The 18,455-nt window shown below is 42.9% G+C and overlaps 1 protein-coding gene and 1 long non-coding RNA gene across 4 annotated transcripts in view; one reads left to right on the plus strand and one right to left on the minus strand.

The window, feature by feature from the left end:
• Positions 1-18,455, minus strand: part of LOC115075533 — a 120,731-nt gene that overhangs the window by 69,569 nt on the left and 32,707 nt on the right. The window lies entirely within an intron of this gene.
• Positions 1-18,455, plus strand: part of CARNS1 (carnosine synthase 1) — an 89,171-nt gene that overhangs the window by 55,558 nt on the left and 15,158 nt on the right. For all 3 annotated transcript variants that reach the window (XM_029575988.1, XM_029575989.1, XM_029575987.1), the window contains 2 exons: positions 9,573-9,804; positions 15,622-15,899. In XM_029575988.1, the coding sequence (XP_029431848.1) occupies positions 9,573-9,804; positions 15,622-15,899 (510 nt within the window). The remainder of the gene's footprint in view (positions 1-9,572; positions 9,805-15,621; positions 15,900-18,455) is intronic.

An 18,455-nucleotide genomic window follows, 5' to 3' on the forward strand; every position in this document is an offset into this window, starting at 1 on the left:
TAGAAACTAGAAAGTGGGTATGGTTCAGACATGGCATCCCCCATCTAAAAAAAAAAGGAGGAAAACCAGGAATAAAAAGTAGCTCCTATGCCCAGGGTTTTCAAATGCTTTAGTAAGATATTATGGTTTAGGGTATAGAAAGTAAAAGATAGATCTAAAAAGACCAACAAATATTTTGTGCCCAAGTCAAAGCCCTGTCAGATGTTATCACATGAATCCAATAATTAAGTCTCCATGGATACTTGGGTGGTCAAAATCAGGTTTCTCCTAGGGGACATAAGGCGGGGAAGTTTCCACTTACTGCATATTATAAGGAAACACAAGGTCCTTTCTTTCTTTACAACCACTTTAGAGGGATAAATACCTAAATAAAATAATATTGTGGAATGTAGGTGTGACAATTCTGTCATTAAAAGACATAACATTTTGAGCTCATTAAACAGACAAATAGACACACAAGGCTTACAGTTATCCAGCGAACCTAGCTGGATATACCCAATATTTGGTTAAGTTAGCCGGATAACCCGTAACACCCCTTTTATATCCGGCCAAATTATATGTGGCTGAATATGTCAAATTTGCCATTTATTTATTTCTAGCTTTTTTATACCGACGTTCATTTGCACATCACATCGGTTTACAAGTAACAGAAAGATAAACGTAAAAGGAATATGAAAAGAAGTTACATCTCAATGTTATAAGAGAAAGTCACTTTTGAGTTGGCCATCTATATGGCTTTTGAATGTGGACCTCAGTAAATTTTGTCAACAACTTCCCTAATCCAACTTGACATGGTAAACCTGACTCAAGCCATGGCTCGTCTCCTTACCTGCAAGGCCAACGATATAGTGGTCACAGTGGAAGGAGTTTTTCCACTCTCCTCATTTCCTATTTTTGGTTTCCCTTTTTGAAATATTTATTTTTCTAAAATGTCTGAGTACTCAAGCAGAGACTCAGTGGATGCGTCTCTCAACAAGAGAGCATGGGTAAACTTTGCTTAGTCCTGGAGGAGAAGGACCCATCCTTCGGTACACTATCATCTCAAGGTGATAACAGAAGAAGAGGAGGAGCAAGGAGAAGAAAGAAGAAAAACTACAAGAGAGGTATGAGAATTGGACCTGTACTTTAAGTAACTTCTAAATTGGAGAAAGAGACTATACTTGCCAGCCATATGGGAGGAAAGTTTTCACTTACCCTAAACCATATGAAGAGAAAAATTGACAAAATACAATTGGAACTGGCGTTATCACCCAGATTAGTGTAATGGAAGCTAAAGTCACAAATGTATTAAGAAGTGAAAATGTAACATCAACTTACAGATAATGAGAACTGGAAAGAATTTTCATCAGTTTCACCATTCATTGGTAAATGTTATGTTGGAGACATCCAATGCTTCCACATGATTATTGCTGCTGTCTATCCTTAAATTATCATTAATGCTGTATACAGGAACTTTATTGTGGGGTTTGAGTAAATGCAATGAACAGGGCCTAGAAGATTATTCTCCCTGCTCAGGGAATATGGGAAAATGTAACTTTAAGAGACCGTGTTTGAGGTGTAGTTCTCAGGGCCTTTATCTGGATTATCAGCCCAGAAGTCACGTGTATCAACCCATAGCTCTGCTGGTGAAAGTCTTGATACAACTATGATTCTCATAGCTCTCTTTTCAGCAAGACAGATTTGGTTTTTATTTCTTGAGGATCTGCCCCTGAAGAAACCAATCAAGTTAGGAGCTTCCCTTGCTCTGATTTAAACCAGGGAATGTTATTGTACTTAAATATTTAGTCTCTGACCCTCACAGCCTGGATGTTGAGGGGATATAATACGATCTCTCAGTTTTTTCATAAAGGAGTCTAAACTTCTTTTGTCTTCTAGAAAGAAATCTCCCAGAAGGTCTTATTTGTTTAAATGGAGGAGGTTTGCCATCTGGTGTGAGGGCAAGCTCTTAGATCCCTTCTCTTGTCCCACTCAGAAATTACTTGAATACATTCTACATTTTTCAGACTTTGGCCAAAAAAACCCAAAACCCTTTGATTAGGCTTCACTTCAGTAAAATTAGTGCTTAGCACAAACATGTAGACTGAAACCCCATTTCTTTTTTTTTTATGTCAGTTTCCTCCTGCCCTTTGGGCTTCCCGTTCAATCAGAACCAATGCTGCGATTCTGGCACCATGAGCCTTCATTTGCAACCAATCAGAAATTTGCCCCCTATTTTATTAACACCTCACAATTAATTCCATAATATACTTAGTCTGGCCATTGCAGAGGGCCATACACAGGGCTCCTCTTGGAACTCTGCAATCATGGGATCCGAATCTTGAACAATAACTGGGGCTCCTTTCCCCCAAAGAAATGTGAATGTTGCCTCTGCAGCCAACCTAGGAAGAAGACGACTTTATGGGGTTCAACCCGGGGTCCTTCTGCAGTGCACTGCCACTGAGCTACCGGACCAGCCCCAGAAATCCCATTTCTGGACAGCATCTGTTAGAATCAATCGGAACTTGTAAGCCTCCTGCAATGTCATGGGACATCAACCTGATTCTTACCCAGCTGAAAAAAGCCCCCTTTGAACCTCTGGACTCACAGAAAGGTTCTTCTTGAAGGATCACATTTTGTTGGTCACTTCAGCCCACAGTGAGCTCCAAGACCTAGGCTTGGATTCATCATTCATTGCTGAATGATGAATCCAGCGAAAATGGGGGACGAAGGGGGGGGGCAGGCCTGCGAAAGCCCGCAGCCTTCGCTCCACCGCGGTGTCTTCGCTGCCGGATTTCACACCGAATAGCGCCACCGTGAAAGGTGGTGCTATTCAGCGTGCTACTGCCGACGATAACGTTGGTAACGTTTTTGCTGGCAGCGAAGACACCGCCGACTCCTCCCTACCCTGCCCCAACTCCTCCCCTTCCCCTAATTAGCATTATATCGCATGCAAAAAGTGCCTTTTCACATGCGATATGGCCTTATCACGTGCGTTAGGGCCCTAATGCATGCGATAAAGCTTTAGTGAATGACCCTACTAGTGACTTAGTCTCCTTATACCAGATTTCATCATAATAGGTGGATTCTCTGCACACGTTCCAGGTTCCTGCCTATGGTGATGTTGGATTTCCAACTTAATCAGTTGTCTTTGCAACATTTTTTCCTAGGCCACATCTTCATAAAATTGAAAAAGCTGTTCATTCCTTTGATTGTAAGAGAGCTGTCTCCTTGTACATGGAGCAAACCCAACCCCATAGAAAGTTCACCTAAGTTTTTGTTTATTTTGACCCTAATAGACCTGGAAGTGCTATGACAAAGCATGCCAACTCCTTATGGTCAGGCAGGTCTGACCTTAAACAGACATCTTAAAGGCTATGATTTTAGGACCATGATGGTATTGGTAGCCCACATAAGGTCTATCTTCATTGAGGATGCTTGCAAGGCTGCAATGTGGAGTTCAATCCATGTATTCATGCTCATTATAATCTAGAACATATGAAGTGCCATGCTGGAACAGACTAAAGATCCATTGAACCCAGCATCCTGTCTCCAACACTAACCAATCCATAAAAATACATACAGTTTCTTACTGTTCACTTTTTATAACAAATGGTGGGTCTCTCTCTGAGTCACCTGGTTAATAATTATTTATAGATTTTTCTTCTATCCATTTGTCTTGGCAAAATAGTGAGTCTGGACTGTCGATTATTTACAGTTTCTTTGTAGGGTAGAACCCAAATCTATCATTCCTAAGGCTCATTGTATAATTTTGGGTCCTCATCTCTGTTGTTTTAAAAAAAAAAAAAAATTACAAGGTAGAAAAAAAATCCCACTTGTGGGTAGTGTGTGCTTGTTATTCCACTTTTTTGCTGAAGATAATTGTTAGCTAGGGAGTCCCATGTATGTAAATATGATGAACAAGAAAGCAAAGTCTACTTACCTGTGATGACTTCTTTCCCCAATCAAAGCTTTTATAAAGAATGAGGAGAGCCATAGGACCACAGCAGCATGGGAAGTGAACTATCATGCGTAAATAGTGAATGACTTATGCCTTTTCAGAAAGCTCTGAATAGACAGGACTGGCAGGGTATGACAAGACTAACCAAGTACAAGATCAAACAAGGCAGACAAGGATAAAACAGAAAAGAGAACATATAAGCCCAAAGGCAACAAGGCAGGAGGCCCATAGGCTACTAGGTAATAGGAAGGCCTAGATAGGTCACAAGGCAGGATACTAGACAAAATAGGCCAAAGAACTCAAAACAAGATACATGATAGAGCAGGTCCTAGGCCTCAAGACAAGGCAAGGAGCAAAAAGGCCCAAAGGCTTCAAGACAAACAAGGTACGGAGCAAGAAGACCCAAAGTCTTCAAGGCAAGGCAAGAAACAAGGGCCAGATCATGGAGCCAAGGGTGACACAATGAGAAGGCAAGGATACAATGGCAAGACAGGATTACAAAGGGCAGCATCCTGGTGTGGCAAGAGCAGTGAGAAGGAGCTTGGCAAGACCAGTGGTGAGGCTTACTAAGGCCTTCTGCTGGTGGGAAAGCATCATTGCATAAGGCAGAAATGTAGGATGAGGCTGCATAGCAGGCAAAATCCTAACAATTAATGGTGAAAGTGTTAACACTGCCAGGTTTATGCATTTTGTCAATACAGACATCCCCTACTATTACCCATGCTAGGTCGAGGCGATGAACATCAGTGTGTTATGTGGACCACGGCATAGATGACGAACATTATGTAGCCCCAGACAACTCTGCCAAGGAGAAGTAGGATTTGAGCATCAGGATCCAAGGGTGGGAGACATTTAGCTATGGGCTTCAGATGGGGATTATGCCATGTTTTTTCTGGTGTGGGAATTTCTCGCCTATTGTTCAGTAACTGGTTGCATTCAATGAGTGTGGGAAGTGGTATCTATGGCTTCTATCACAAATCCTTTTGCTCTTTCTCCCTGTTGTCGCTACTTCTCCTGAACACGTTTTGAGCATGTATGGGGAATAGTCTTTTTCTATGTTAAACATGTCAAAGAACTCTGACCCTCCCAGGGACCTATTGCTTTGGTCATTGATAATAATGTACATCTTTTCTGACCTCTTAGGCTGTACCTTAGGGTATACTATAGCTAGGCATACTTTGGAACAGGATCTTCTATCATGGCATTTGAGTAGAACTTCAGGTACCACTGTCTCTGATGCACTGTCCTCCTTGCTATGCTTCAACATGGGGGTAGCATATCCTGAAAGTTTAGGTTGGGTAGAGGACTGTGACATGTCTGTCACTGTTACACTCTGCATACTTAATGACTGCCTTACAGTCTTTAGAGAAGAGGCTTGTTGAAGAACAGAATCTGTGACAGATTCCATATTCTTTAAGCAAGTTTTTATATTGTTTTAGAGTTTATCCCTAAAGCCATGGCATTTCTTTAGAGGGTGAGATTTTTTGTGTATAGGGCATTGTCTATCTGGGGTCTCTATCTTTTTGTTTGTTCTGGAAAGGGAAGCAGTAGGTGCAGATGTAGTAGATGACACCTCTGTGTTGTGTACAGATATGGGTTTTATTGTGCTATCATACTTTTTTGTTGGTCTTCCATCTCGAGGATGGTTTATACTGGTCACATGTCATCTGATGCAGCGAACTTAAAAACATGGATCATTTCTTGTCACTGCTTGAACCTGGATGAACCTGGAGAAAGCTGTAAATGGAGGAAAACCAACGTTATTCTCTACTTTATATCTTGAGTCTAGCGACACCCATTTTTCCTGCAGGCTGTATGGCAGTTTTTGCACAGTTGGCTTCACTCCATGAGCAGTTTCCAGAAAACCGAGGCCTAAGAGATATGGATCGTTTTTGCCTGCTTCCAGTTCTAAGAGCAAATCTCCAAGTTCTTGTAGCTTATGATTGTCTCTGTTTGAGATTCTTGGGATGTTCTCAATTCGTCGAAGAAGAGCTTCTTCAATGATTTCAGGACTGCCATAGTACTGCTCAGTTCTTCTCCACATTGTTGCCAGGGATTCACTATGTGCATTGACCTTAACCTCTTCACATATTCTGAGCGCTTGCTCCCAGCCATTTCATTAACATTTCCATTGCATCTCCTGACTGATGTTTAAATCTTTGATGATGCTTTTGAATGTAAATCTCCATGATCTGTAATTCTCAGTACAGTCATCAAACTTAGTGAACCTTGAGCTGACAAGCTCACGATGGGCCATGTACTCGATAAGATTTGATTTGTCTGATACTTTAGTTTTCAAGTGATGAAGGGCTTGAGGGATGCTGTTGTGTGATGTGTCATTGGATTTCTTTCTCACTGCATCAGTTCTAGGCATTGAGGTAGTGCACATTGATCACATACATTTGCTACCAGTGGAAAATGTGTGGCATATGTTCTTGCTGATATCACACTCAGCCATATCTGGAACCCATTTCATATAGGATGCTGGAGTGTATGCTTGAAGTATAATGTCTCTTTGCACATGTACATGTGCGAGCATGTGGATCACTATGGTGGCGATTAACATCTGTGGTAGAATATGCATTTAGTTGATCTCTGGAAAGTATAGAGTCTACTTCACAGACAGGCTGAATCATCTCAACATTTATTTCCTTTGGCTGGGGGTGTGAGAATGAGTCACCATGTTCAGAGGCCAGTGTTAAGACATAATCTCTGATATGCTGAATAGGATCCTCTGAGAGAACCTAATCAATCTGAATCTCCCCACTTTCTTTCCTCACAGCAACTTCAAGACTTTTAGCGTGGGCTTTTGCAGCAACCAATTTCCTTTCCTGACTCAGCACTTCTAGCTCTGCATCCAGCTTGGCCTTCCTATGTGTGGTTGCTGCTGCAGCATGCGTCTTCTTCAGTTCTAGCTTTTGCTAGCTTTATAGCAGCTTCTTGCTTACTGACTGAAATATGTGCATGTGCAGCTTCTGTAAATGCCCTGGCAGTGGTTGCACTTGCTGAAGACAGGTTTGAATAGACTGCTTTCAGAGACATTGAAGTCCAATTGAAATGTTTGGAGAGTTGGAATACCGGGGTGCAGTTTCTTTTAAGTTCTCAATTTTTTGCTGTGCTTGTGTGATATTGCCTTGCACAAATTGTCAAGTTCTAGGTCAATGTCCTTATGTAGGTCTTTTTCTTCAAGGCTTCCCTCTATATTGATTCTGGTGATGAACATGAGATATCTATCTGCCTGGAGTTGATAGCATCCATAGCTACACTTATGTTGGTCTATAGTTTGTTGGATTTTTTTCAATACCTGTAGCTCTATCAAGCTGATGTCTGTCAGATCGCAATACTTCCCACATTCTATTAAGCTTCTTCAGGTATACAGCTTTCTCGGATTTATAGTTTTCAGAAGCTTTTGCGGTTAACACATGTTTGATAAGAGGCCAGTCTCATTTACCTCCACATAAACCACATTTTCTGTTGGAGCAAACACACTGACAGGATCAGATTACAGCTTTAAGTAACACAGCTCTGCTCTATAGTCTGCTAACTAATCATGGAAGGAAAGCCAACAAGGATTCTAAAATTCCTCCTTGTCTGGGTAACTGACTTGCACAGTTGGATGCTTTTGGAGAGATGCAAGCAGTAAATACAAGACTGAGCTTAATGTGGTAAACTGAGGGATCTTCCTACTTTCCTTTCTTGAAAGCCACACAACCAGAGCGCCAATGAATCCTATTAAGAACTCCTTTAATGTCAATATTTTTTTCAGTGTTGTTCACTGCTTTTCACTGTACTGTCCTCAGCCCTCCATTCTTTTAGCTTGAGTGCTTAGACAATCAGTTAAACCTTGATTCCCACCTTCAAATACCAGAGAAAACTCATTCAAATAGCAAACATTAGAATGATGAACAGTTCAACACTCATGGAACGAGAAGGCATTTCTTTCTGTGAGTAGCTGCACAGATAGTAGAGATTGTCACAGCTGTGAGAAGTTCTGTCTGGAAGCTCAGTAATTCAAAGGAAGCAACTAGATCTAAGATATAAGTTAAATACGAATGGTGAAAAGCAATGCTTCTGCAGAGCTTGAGGTAGGTTTCAGGAAGAGCTGCTAGTCTGCTAGTTCCAAATGAAGAAAATTATTGGAGGCAAACTGTCCCAGGCATTTCTAGCAGCCAGGGACCAATAAGAAAAGGAGAAAGGAACACACACAGAGAGAAAAAGAGAAGCAAAACAGGAAAGATCCAATGAAGAGCGCAAAATCATTAAAAAAAATAACCAATCAGGAAGGAGAGTTCTACAACATGCAGAAACCCCAAACTATTCAATATCAATAAGATGATACAGGGTGGCAGCACAACAAGGAAACATATATACATATATCTAAATATACTGCGAAGGCAGAACAAGAAGGCATGGGATACACATAGAGAATCTCTGAGAGAATGGTAAGGATTGTAAGGATGAGTACTTGGTGTGGATGGGCAGACTGGATAGACCATAATAGTCGTTTTCTGCCATCATGTTTCTATGTCTGGCTCATTCTGTCCCTTATGCCATGGTCACCTAAGGCTAAAATGAGGTTATAAGAAAGCTACATGTCAACATGTCCAGGCTTAGAGAATTCAGACATTTTAACCTCTATCCCAATGTATTTGGAATTTGAAGTCCTCCTTTTCTTCAATAAAAGAGGGGCAGTAGGTCCTTGTATACAATGGCACTCAAGGGCTCCACCCTTCAATATTAGGTGTTAAGACTTAAAGCCAGTCTCTTGTGACATAGTCTCAACTGAGAACCCTTGACAATAGTCCCTATCCACACCTCTTCCCATGCCCCAGGCACAATTATTTATATGGTCTATTATTTTAGACATATGTCCCCTCAGGTTCCCTGTTGTATAGGCACACAAAGTACAGGAAAACCTGGTGGAGCTGAGAAGGCTGAGGTGGAATAAGAATAGGAGCTGCAGCAAGTCCAGAAGCTGGAACAAGCTGGCGTAAGCAGAGCTGAAATGCAATGAGTCATGGAGCTGGAGGAACGCTGGAATAGAGCAAGAACAAGTCAAATGCTGAGGTTTCTCTGCACAAAGGCCAGGTAGCCTTCTAGTTACCAGGAACACTTCCTGCTTCCCCTCAGCTCCCTTTACCTGACTTTCAGACAATTCCAGTGCCTCAGGGGTGTGGCCAGTCTTTGTCCCTGCAGTTTCAGGTCTCCCTATAAAGCCAGTTAGTTTGGTGGCTAAGATTTCTGCTTTTCTTCTCCTACTGACCTTGGTTCAGATTTCCCATGGTGCTTAATCCTGGCAAGTCCCACTTTAAAAATATTCACATAAAATTTGACAACACAAAGGTTTAACTTATTAAGAAAGAAAAAAAATCAAGAATGCTTACAAAAAATGATCTTGGTGGAGTATAATTATACGTATCCGATTTGTTGAAAATGTTTTCAAATGGAAAGATCTTAATGGTTGAAAATAATGTTTACAAAAACAAGTATCTGATTGAACTCAATAGCTGTTCTGGAATGGAAAGATTTTACGGCTGAAAATAAGTCCAGGATTTTGTGTCACACTGACATGAGAGGCTTTACATCTGTGGAAACACTTTCCAATTAATAGTTCATTTCTGTTTTCATTTCCCAGGTTGTATGTGCCATCGGGCGAGCAGACAAACCTATAAAGCACCAGGTCTCTGTTCCTCAGAGCCTGGACACAACCCTGCAACAGCTGGGCATTGTGGATAAGGCCCAGCAGCAGGCCGTTTATTCTCAGGTCAAGGAGAAAGCTGAGGCTGCCATGAGTGCTGTTATAGAGATGGAGGCAACACTGTCACCAGAGCAACGGGGAGGCAGGAGAGCTCAAACCGACATACTTGGTGAGTTTCTCAGTCAATTGGTATCTCTCTCTGGGAATCTTTGATTATATACAGAAAGAAAGGGAACGGTCAAACTATTAGACTCTGCAGCTAAATACTGGAAACACTGCAAAAGTCCAATGGTGGATATGTTGACGCCATCTTGAAAAATGGAGTGTGAAGTGCATTATAAGAGTCACACTTCTGAATCTGTATTTTACGCATTGAGTTTTGTGAAGCCAGCGGTGTAAATTTGTATTAAAGTTAGTTTAACTGATTCACCAATTAGCTGCTGGTCTTTTGCAGAGTCCTTGCTAATAAATGCATATACCATTTATTTATATTTTACCATTCTTAATATTTGACAGTTATCTTTAAAAGCATTCTCATGTGTGCTGGGTGATAAGGGCCTTATTTTCAAAGCCATCTCCATACATTAAACATGGTTTCATACAGAACTGAGGTGGAGTTGGGACTTGTGTACGCTGCCTGTGCTTTAAGTTAAACCTCATACATAATGCCCTCCATAGAGCAGGCATAACTTTCTGGGGCTTGGTTTGTATATGTTCTAGGGCAGTGGTTCTCAACCTTTTTTCTGGCTGGACACACCTGACAGATGATTCTCACATGCGTGACACAGTGAACACATGATCATCACAGGCTAAATGCAAACCTACACTTTGCACCCACAGGAAGGCCCCCCCCTCTCAACCCCCAACAATGGGTGCAAAGCAGAACTAGGTCATGCCCTGTACAACTCACCATACGAAAAAGATTTTCTGGTTCTGGAGTCATCTCAGTAACAGTAACACACCCCCCCTCTACTACCAGGCGCAATAACCCTCCTTGTCCTACTGAGAAAAGACAACAAATAAGACTGATATAAATGCCTAATGCTAGTAAAATAATTCACATTGGTCACACTCACAAATACAGAAAGACCACAAATTACAAATATGGAGACAGAAATCGGAATGGAAACCCCAAAAAGCCACTCTGCATGCAGTGCAAACCTGGAGAAATGGAAACAGAAATATAGCACTTAACACACTTCCAGGATCTGAAATATTCGACACAACCTAATCCGTACAAAATTACACCTGCATGATGGAACGCACTCAAACAGTAACAACCCTATCTATGAAAAGGCAACACTACACATATTAAACCAGGCCCTAAACACCAATACTGCTTCTATAAGGAGAACAAAACAAGCCAAGCTGCACTAGATCCCCACACAGCAATAACAATTGTAAAGCTATACTAATAAACAGAACAAATGTTTCAAAACAGCTGATGAACAGAATAACATCCAACAATTAAAAACTCATAAAAATGATTACAAATTCTCCATAAACCAATAAAATATTTCACAACAGCAGACACATCACATAATTCCTAATAATTAAAATGGCAGGCAATCAAGAAAAATAAACTTCAAAGGCCACCTTTATTTACCCTCTCCAGTAGCTATCCTACTTCTTTCCTTTGCAGACCAATAGCACACACCAGAAGTAGCAGTGACTGCTGAAGCTCTATCCTTTCTTCCAAAACCAGTCTGTCTGTATCTTCTACACACACACATACTGGTCATACCCCCATGACCAGTTTTTCTCTCTCACACACCAATCATTTTCTCAACAAGTATCTCACACACACCAGTCACCTGCCTGATCAATCTGTCTCATGCATGCATACACACAAGCTTCCCATTTCCATGAACTCTCTCTCATACAGAGGCTTCCCACTCCCGTGCTCTTTCACAGATATGCTTCCCATTCCCATGTCTCTCTCCCCCCCACACACACGTGCACACACACTTCCCACTCCCATGCACTCTCTATTCTTCACACACAGGCTTCCTACTCCCATGCTTTCTCACATATACACTTTCTCACATACACACAGGCTTTTTACTTTCATGCTCTCACACACATACCAGTCACATCCCTGACTACTATCTCTCCCTCTCATGCACACACACACACACACACACCCAGTCACCTCCCTAACCAGCCTCTCTCATATATACACGTCACCTCCCCGACAAGTCTCTCTCACACACACATACCATCTCCCTGACCAATCTCTCTCACACACCAGTCACCTACCTGACCAGTCTCTCTCATGCATCTGTACACACAGGCTTCCCACTTCCATGCACTCTGACACACACAGGCTTCCCACTCCAATGATCTCTCTCTCATATACACACACACACACACACACAGGCTACCCACTCTCATGCTCTCTCACATACAGGCTTCCCACTCCCATGCTCTCACTCTCTCTCTCACACACACGCACACACTTTCCACTCCCATACTGTCTTTCTCTCACATACACATACAGACTTCCTACTCCCATGCACCTTCTCTTTCACACACAGGCTTCTTACTTCCATGCTCTCACACACACATAACAGTCATCTCCCCAACCAGTCTGTCACTCTGTCACACACACATCAGTCACCTCCCTGACAAGTCTCTCTCACACACACACACACATACCAATCACCTCCCTGACAAGTCTCTCTCTCACACATTCACACATCACCTCCCTGACCAGTTTCTCAATCACACACATACTCTCTCTCATTTACATACAGGCAGTTATACATACACACTCTCAATCACATACATGCTCTCTCTTATTTATACACAGGCAGTTACATATACACACTCTCAGTCATTCACATGCTCTCTCTCACTTACACACATACTGAATAATTATCTCTCTTAAACCCCCTTCCCCTGGAGCACAAATAGCAGCTGCAGTAGCTTCCTCCTCCAGCCCTTGTGGCCCAAGAAAGAAGAATCCCATTGGCCATGGGGGCTAATAGTGCTGTCTCCTATGCTGATCGCCGGCTGCTTCTGATTTTGCTCCACGTCCATGCTGCTCCTCAGGCCGATGCTGCTGCAATTTTTCAATGCAGCATGGCTTTTTCTTCTTCCTAACAGCCCCTCTGCACATCATTTCCTCTTCCGGGCCATTGGGGGGGGGGGGGGGGGGGGGCGGGAAGAAGAAAAGGCCATGCTGCAGTTACCATTGCCGTTCCCATCTGGTCTTGAACATACCGATAGCCCGGATGGCAATGGCAGGAGTGGAAGAGCAAGAGCATCTGCCTCTCACTGGGGTGGAGGAAGGGGAGAGAAGAGCAGGAGACCAGTAAGCATACGATGCACCTGCCGGTGAGACACATTGGTTGAGAATCGCTGTTCTAGATCATTTACCCAGGATGTTTCAAAGTGAACTGAAGTGCATAAGGTTTGCTTTGAATCTGTGGGGTAAAGTTTTCATGTGAAAGGTATGCACAGACTTTACCTCAGCACACAGTTATAAAATTACCTGCCCCATTGCTAAATTGTTTTACTTCTCATTTGGTCGGTAATAGCCAACATGTATCCTTTTATTCATCTTATGTCCATTTTCTCATTTTCTCACTTTCTCACTAATGTATAATGAAATAGTGTGAGCTGCAGGTCAGAAAAGAGCACAGGCCTGCTATTCATTATGATGAAACACCCAGCAGTGCAAATGACTCCCAGTTTTCAGCCAGCTGTCACTCGGGCATTTGCTATAATGAGACTGTTTGATTGGCACAGCTCCTTGTAATCCCATAGCAGATGGCAGCTGGCAATTTAGATGGAAGGAGCACAGCAGTGCCCTGCTCTTTTTAACTCCTGGATAAAGCCAACCCATCTAGAAACTCTTTCTGGGATGATTAGTGGAGCATGCAGGAAATGTCTTTCTTCTTTGGGTTTCACTGAAAGTAAACTGAACCTGAGCCCCTCCCAATCTTTGCCCTAAAGCAGCAGCACCCGAGTTTCAGGGTTAGTGCGACAAGGATGGACAGACAGACAGCTGAGATCTTTGATTAAAACTATAAAATAGCTGGACTGGCTCCGTGGCAGTGCTGCCTGCGGAGAGTCCCGATCCCATCTCCAAGTCGGGTTTTCCGCATCGCGGCTGGGGATGCTGTGGGAGCAGTGTTCACAGCCCCTGTGGGGGAGGGAGGGAGGGGGTCATGCTCATCGATAAGGTTAACACCTGCTGTCTGGATTTAAAGCCGATGATAAAAGGCTCCAGACGGAGCTCTCATGCACAGCTCCCAGATTCACAAGAAGAGTGGCAGTGAGGAGAGAGGGGGAAAACGAAGGCTCATGGCAATAGGATTCCAGCTCCAGTTCTGATTCAGCTGAGTGAGCAAGGGAAAAGGAACTGCTGGGCCATGGACCCCACAAACAATAATGCACAGCACAGGATGTAAGCATTATAAAAGTTTTAGGGCGGTGGTTCTTCCAACAAAATTTGTGGCTATTGACTCTTGCTGATGGTTGCTTTGACAATGTTTCCTGAGTAAAGAATTGTGGTTACCCTGTAAGTCCACTTGGATATGTAGAATTAAGGGTCAGCAAACAAGTTGTAGGTGAGATCTATTTATTAAACTAACAATACATCTGTGACGAGCTTTCAAGCTTTCTCCTCCCTTCATCAAATCTATGACAACTCTTAAAAGTTCATCACGGTCCAATAAATAGGTATTACCTACAACTTGTGTAGTGACTTAATTCTACAGTATTTTCCTAAAATACTCAGAAAAACAGAATCCCTTATAACAATGTTCCCTGTGTTTTAAAAAATTCTCCTTCCTTGAATCTCCACCACTGTCTCTCACCCCCTACACTGTGCCCACCTATCTCTCTCAGCCTCCTCCCCACCATCTCACCAACCCCACCATTGCCTTATCTATTCTCCACGTCCACTTCCCTCACTGCCCCACTCTTGTCCCCACCACCTTGTCACTCACCTTTTGCAAGCACCATTACTCTCAGCCATCCTACACTTGATCTTAGCCAAAAGGCGGAGAAGCGCCCTATCTCCACCACTCTTTCTCAACTATCCTCCCATGCTCACCAGTCTTTCTCCCACAACCAGCTCATTCTCACCATGGGGACCTGAAAGTGGGATTAGTAGGAAGACCAAATGGCTTGGTGATTAAGAAATGTTTTTTTAGAGATGGGTTGAATGGAAGAGTTTAGGAGGTTTTGGGGTAGAGGATTGTTTTATGATTGCTTTCATTTTGTTTATGTACATTTTGTTAATTTGTTTAATTTGTTTATATATTGTTTTATTGTTATGATATTTTTGTTTACTTTATTATTGTAAATTTTGAACATAAAATTGAGTGAATGAATGAACAAATACATATTTTTTCTCTTCCCAATACTTCCTAAATCCCTCCCTTGCTAATTCTGTCCTCCTGACATTCACTTTACTGTTCCCATTCTCTCGGTGAGTTTGAGCTTCACAGTGCCTGTACTCCCACACTGTTTTCTTTCTCATGAGATAGGAGCCAGCTTTTCAAAATAATTGGGGGTACTAAACTTAATCCAAATGATCCTTCCCTGGACACAGTGAAGGAGTTTGCTCATTATTGGGGGTGCTCAAGCACCCACTGCCCCCAGAGAGCTGGCATCGGAACAATGCGGGTTAAACTCACACAGCCTCAGAAATAGCAGCAGTGGTGCAGGGTCTCGGAAGGAAAAACACTGCTCTAGGAGCACCTAGCTGTCATTGTTCCTTAACTGTATATGCAATACCTGTGCCTTAAGGTAGTACAAAAAGGAGGAGACAATTTTAAGGAGTGAGCACAGCAGAAAGGATGGGAACTGCATTCCTTCTCTTTCCTTTAGTAAATGCTCCTTAGAAAAGTATTCCTTATGCAAGATTGTGTATGAATGCATTATGAAACATTATCGGACACAAGCAGAGGCCTACAGTAATACCCCTGCATATGCTCCAGTGTTCCTGATTTAGTTGATGTCTCCTTTCCAGGTGTGGACTTCCTGTTGACCTTGGCTGATCAGACCATGACTGCCATTGCCCTGGAGCTGAATACTCTCCTCTGCCTGGAGACCTGTGCAGTGTCTGAGACCATGAACCGGCCATTGGCAGCGTTGAGGGTGGCAGAGTCAGCCGCAAGCCTGCTGGTGTCAGTGATGCTGAAGCGTTCTCAGTGCTTCATCATGGAGGGCAAACAAGTCCTGGTCATCGGAGCTGGCGGCATCAGCAAGAAATTTGTCTGGGAGTCAGCCAGGGATTATGGGATCAAAGTATGATTTTTATAACTTCATATCTGTGTTTCCATTAAGCGCTGCCAGGACACACGGTAGCTTGTATCTCAGTTTGCCTCACTATGAATTGCAAATGGAAGGGACATGGTCTGTTAATGAAAGTGCAGAAATCTAGGTCTGCAGCAGTCTTGGTATGTGACTTCTAATCCTTGCTCTGCCACAGACTCTCATGTAATCTTGGATGAGGCATTGTCTTCAGGGTTTAAGCCGTAATGAAACAAGGTAGAGGAACTTCCCCAGAAGAAAGTAAATTTCTTTGACTGATAGAAGCCAAGGAGCCCAGAAACCATTGAGTTTTCGATGCACTCTGAGGTAGTGTAGTGCACTTCGGAGTGAATGGGATATGTTACTGGTGTAATGCACCCTGCTGACTGGGCCTGACTGTACACATATTCCATTCAGTAATAATACTGTTTCTCTGAAGAGACACAGTCTCAGTGGAAGCACATCTTTGAGTCACATAACCTGCATAATTTGCATTGTTGGAGGAATGTTTGGAGAGCCTTCTGGAAAAAGCTTCTGACCATGTATGGGAAAGAATTTTCCTGACACTGGACCAGCTGCCACTCAGTTTCAAGTCTGTCCATGATGTGAGGAGAAGCACACAATGGACATTGTTTGGATTTTCTTACAGAGGGACTTGTGCTGCTTTGTACCATGTCAGAGTTTTTCATTCATTTTTTAAGTTTCTCTACGTAATAGAAACATAGAAATGACGGCAGAAGAAGACCAAACGGCCCATTCAGTCTGCCCAGCAAGCTTCGCACTTTTTTTTTCTTCCTCATACTTAGCTATTACTCTTGGCTCTTAATAACCCTTTGGTTCTATTTCCCTTCCACCCCCACCATTAATGCAAAGAGCAGTGTTGGAGCTGCATCTAAGTGAAATATCTAGCTTAATTAGTTAGGGGTAGTAATCGCTGCAATAAGCAAGCTACACCCATGCTTATTTGTTTACCTAGACTATGTAATTCAGTCCTTGTTGGTTGTTGTCTGTATATAGATCCACTTTTCTTCATTCCCCCTGCCATTGAAGCAGAGAGCTATGCTGGATATGCACGAAGTATCAGACTTTCTCCCCTGCCGTTGAAGCAGAGAGCTATGCTGGATATGCATGAAGTATCAGACTTTCTCCCCTGCCGTTGAAGCAGAGAGCTATGCTGGATATGCACAAAGTATCAGACTATCTCCCCTGCCGTTGAAGCAGAGAGCTATGTTGGATATGCACGAAGTATCAGACTTTCTCCCCTGCCGTTGAAGCAGAGAGCTATGCTGGATATGCACGAAGTATCAGACTTTCTCCCCTGCCGTTGAAGCAGAGAGCTATGCTGGATATGCACGAAGTATCAGAGTGGATATGCCCGTAGCGTCCCCATTTTGACTCTTCAAAGTTTTCTTATTCAGCATCAATTAGTCTATATGAAACAGAGCAGGCCCTATGCTCTGCTCTACCTTGCCCAGTACTTTTGGATGGTGGGAGTAATATGTCTTTTTAAATAAATAAATAAATACTGCAATGAGATAGACCTACAACCCACTTGCTTTTCTTTTTCTTGTTGAAGTTGTTTTTCTGAAGTAAATATTATATTTTACCAAAGCAGGCCAGCAGCTTCACGCAATGTTCCTGATTGTCTTCACCAGGAGCATTATTGCTGTTTGGGAAAGGTCACAGTGTCCTCCGCATGATTTTATCACCTTTGGGTGGTTCTGGTCCAGAAGAAGAGGCTTTGGGATAACGTCAGCTAAGATTTTACCCCCAAGTCTGGGAAAAAGACGCAGGAAACCACACTGAATTCTTCTGGTAGCCAGATTTTGTCAAAACAGCTGCTCTGGTGCAGGACAGGAGAGAATCTTTTTGGGGACAGGATGACTGAGGCCTTCTACCAGGGCTGGCACCATGCCCCTATGGACTCTACTGCTGCTGCCCTTTCTCCTCCCACTATTACCCTGTGCCTCTTTTGCAATGGAGTAGTCCGGGACCCTCCGGCTATCGGAAGGCTGGGGCAGTATTGGCATCACTCCAGATGCTAGGGAGAGAATTAGCCAGCATGAAAACAGAGATGATATTGCTTCTGTATAAATCTCTGGATACTGCATCTTCATAAGAATATAAACCAGCAAGAGAGCTACTCCAAAACCTGGGGAGGCCTGGAATCTATACTTCAGTAAAGCTTTTGGGCTATCAGAAGACATGATATTGGAGCCTGCCATTTCCTCTTTTGTGGATCCTTGAGGGAGGAGGTCATGCACCGGAATGGATACAGTGTCCGCTGAGGATTGGAGTAATTACAACAGCCCACGGATATCCATTCTCAGGTCCTGTTCTTTACCCACACTGATGGACAGCGCTTTTCTAATTTATCCAGGAAACATGAGTAGCTGAGCTTCTCTGGAGGGAGATGTCCACTGGGACGAGTCTTGCAGGAGATCTTCCGGTCAAAACTTCCTCCCCTGACCATGGTAGCATGATGACGAAAGAGATGGAGGAGGAGGAGACTTTTGCTGGTGAAATGTTTGGAAGGAATCAGAATAACCT

The sequence above is a fragment of the Rhinatrema bivittatum genome, chromosome 13 (genome assembly GCF_901001135.1).
Source record: "Rhinatrema bivittatum chromosome 13, aRhiBiv1.1, whole genome shotgun sequence".
Lineage (NCBI taxonomy): Eukaryota > Metazoa > Chordata > Amphibia > Gymnophiona > Rhinatrematidae > Rhinatrema > Rhinatrema bivittatum.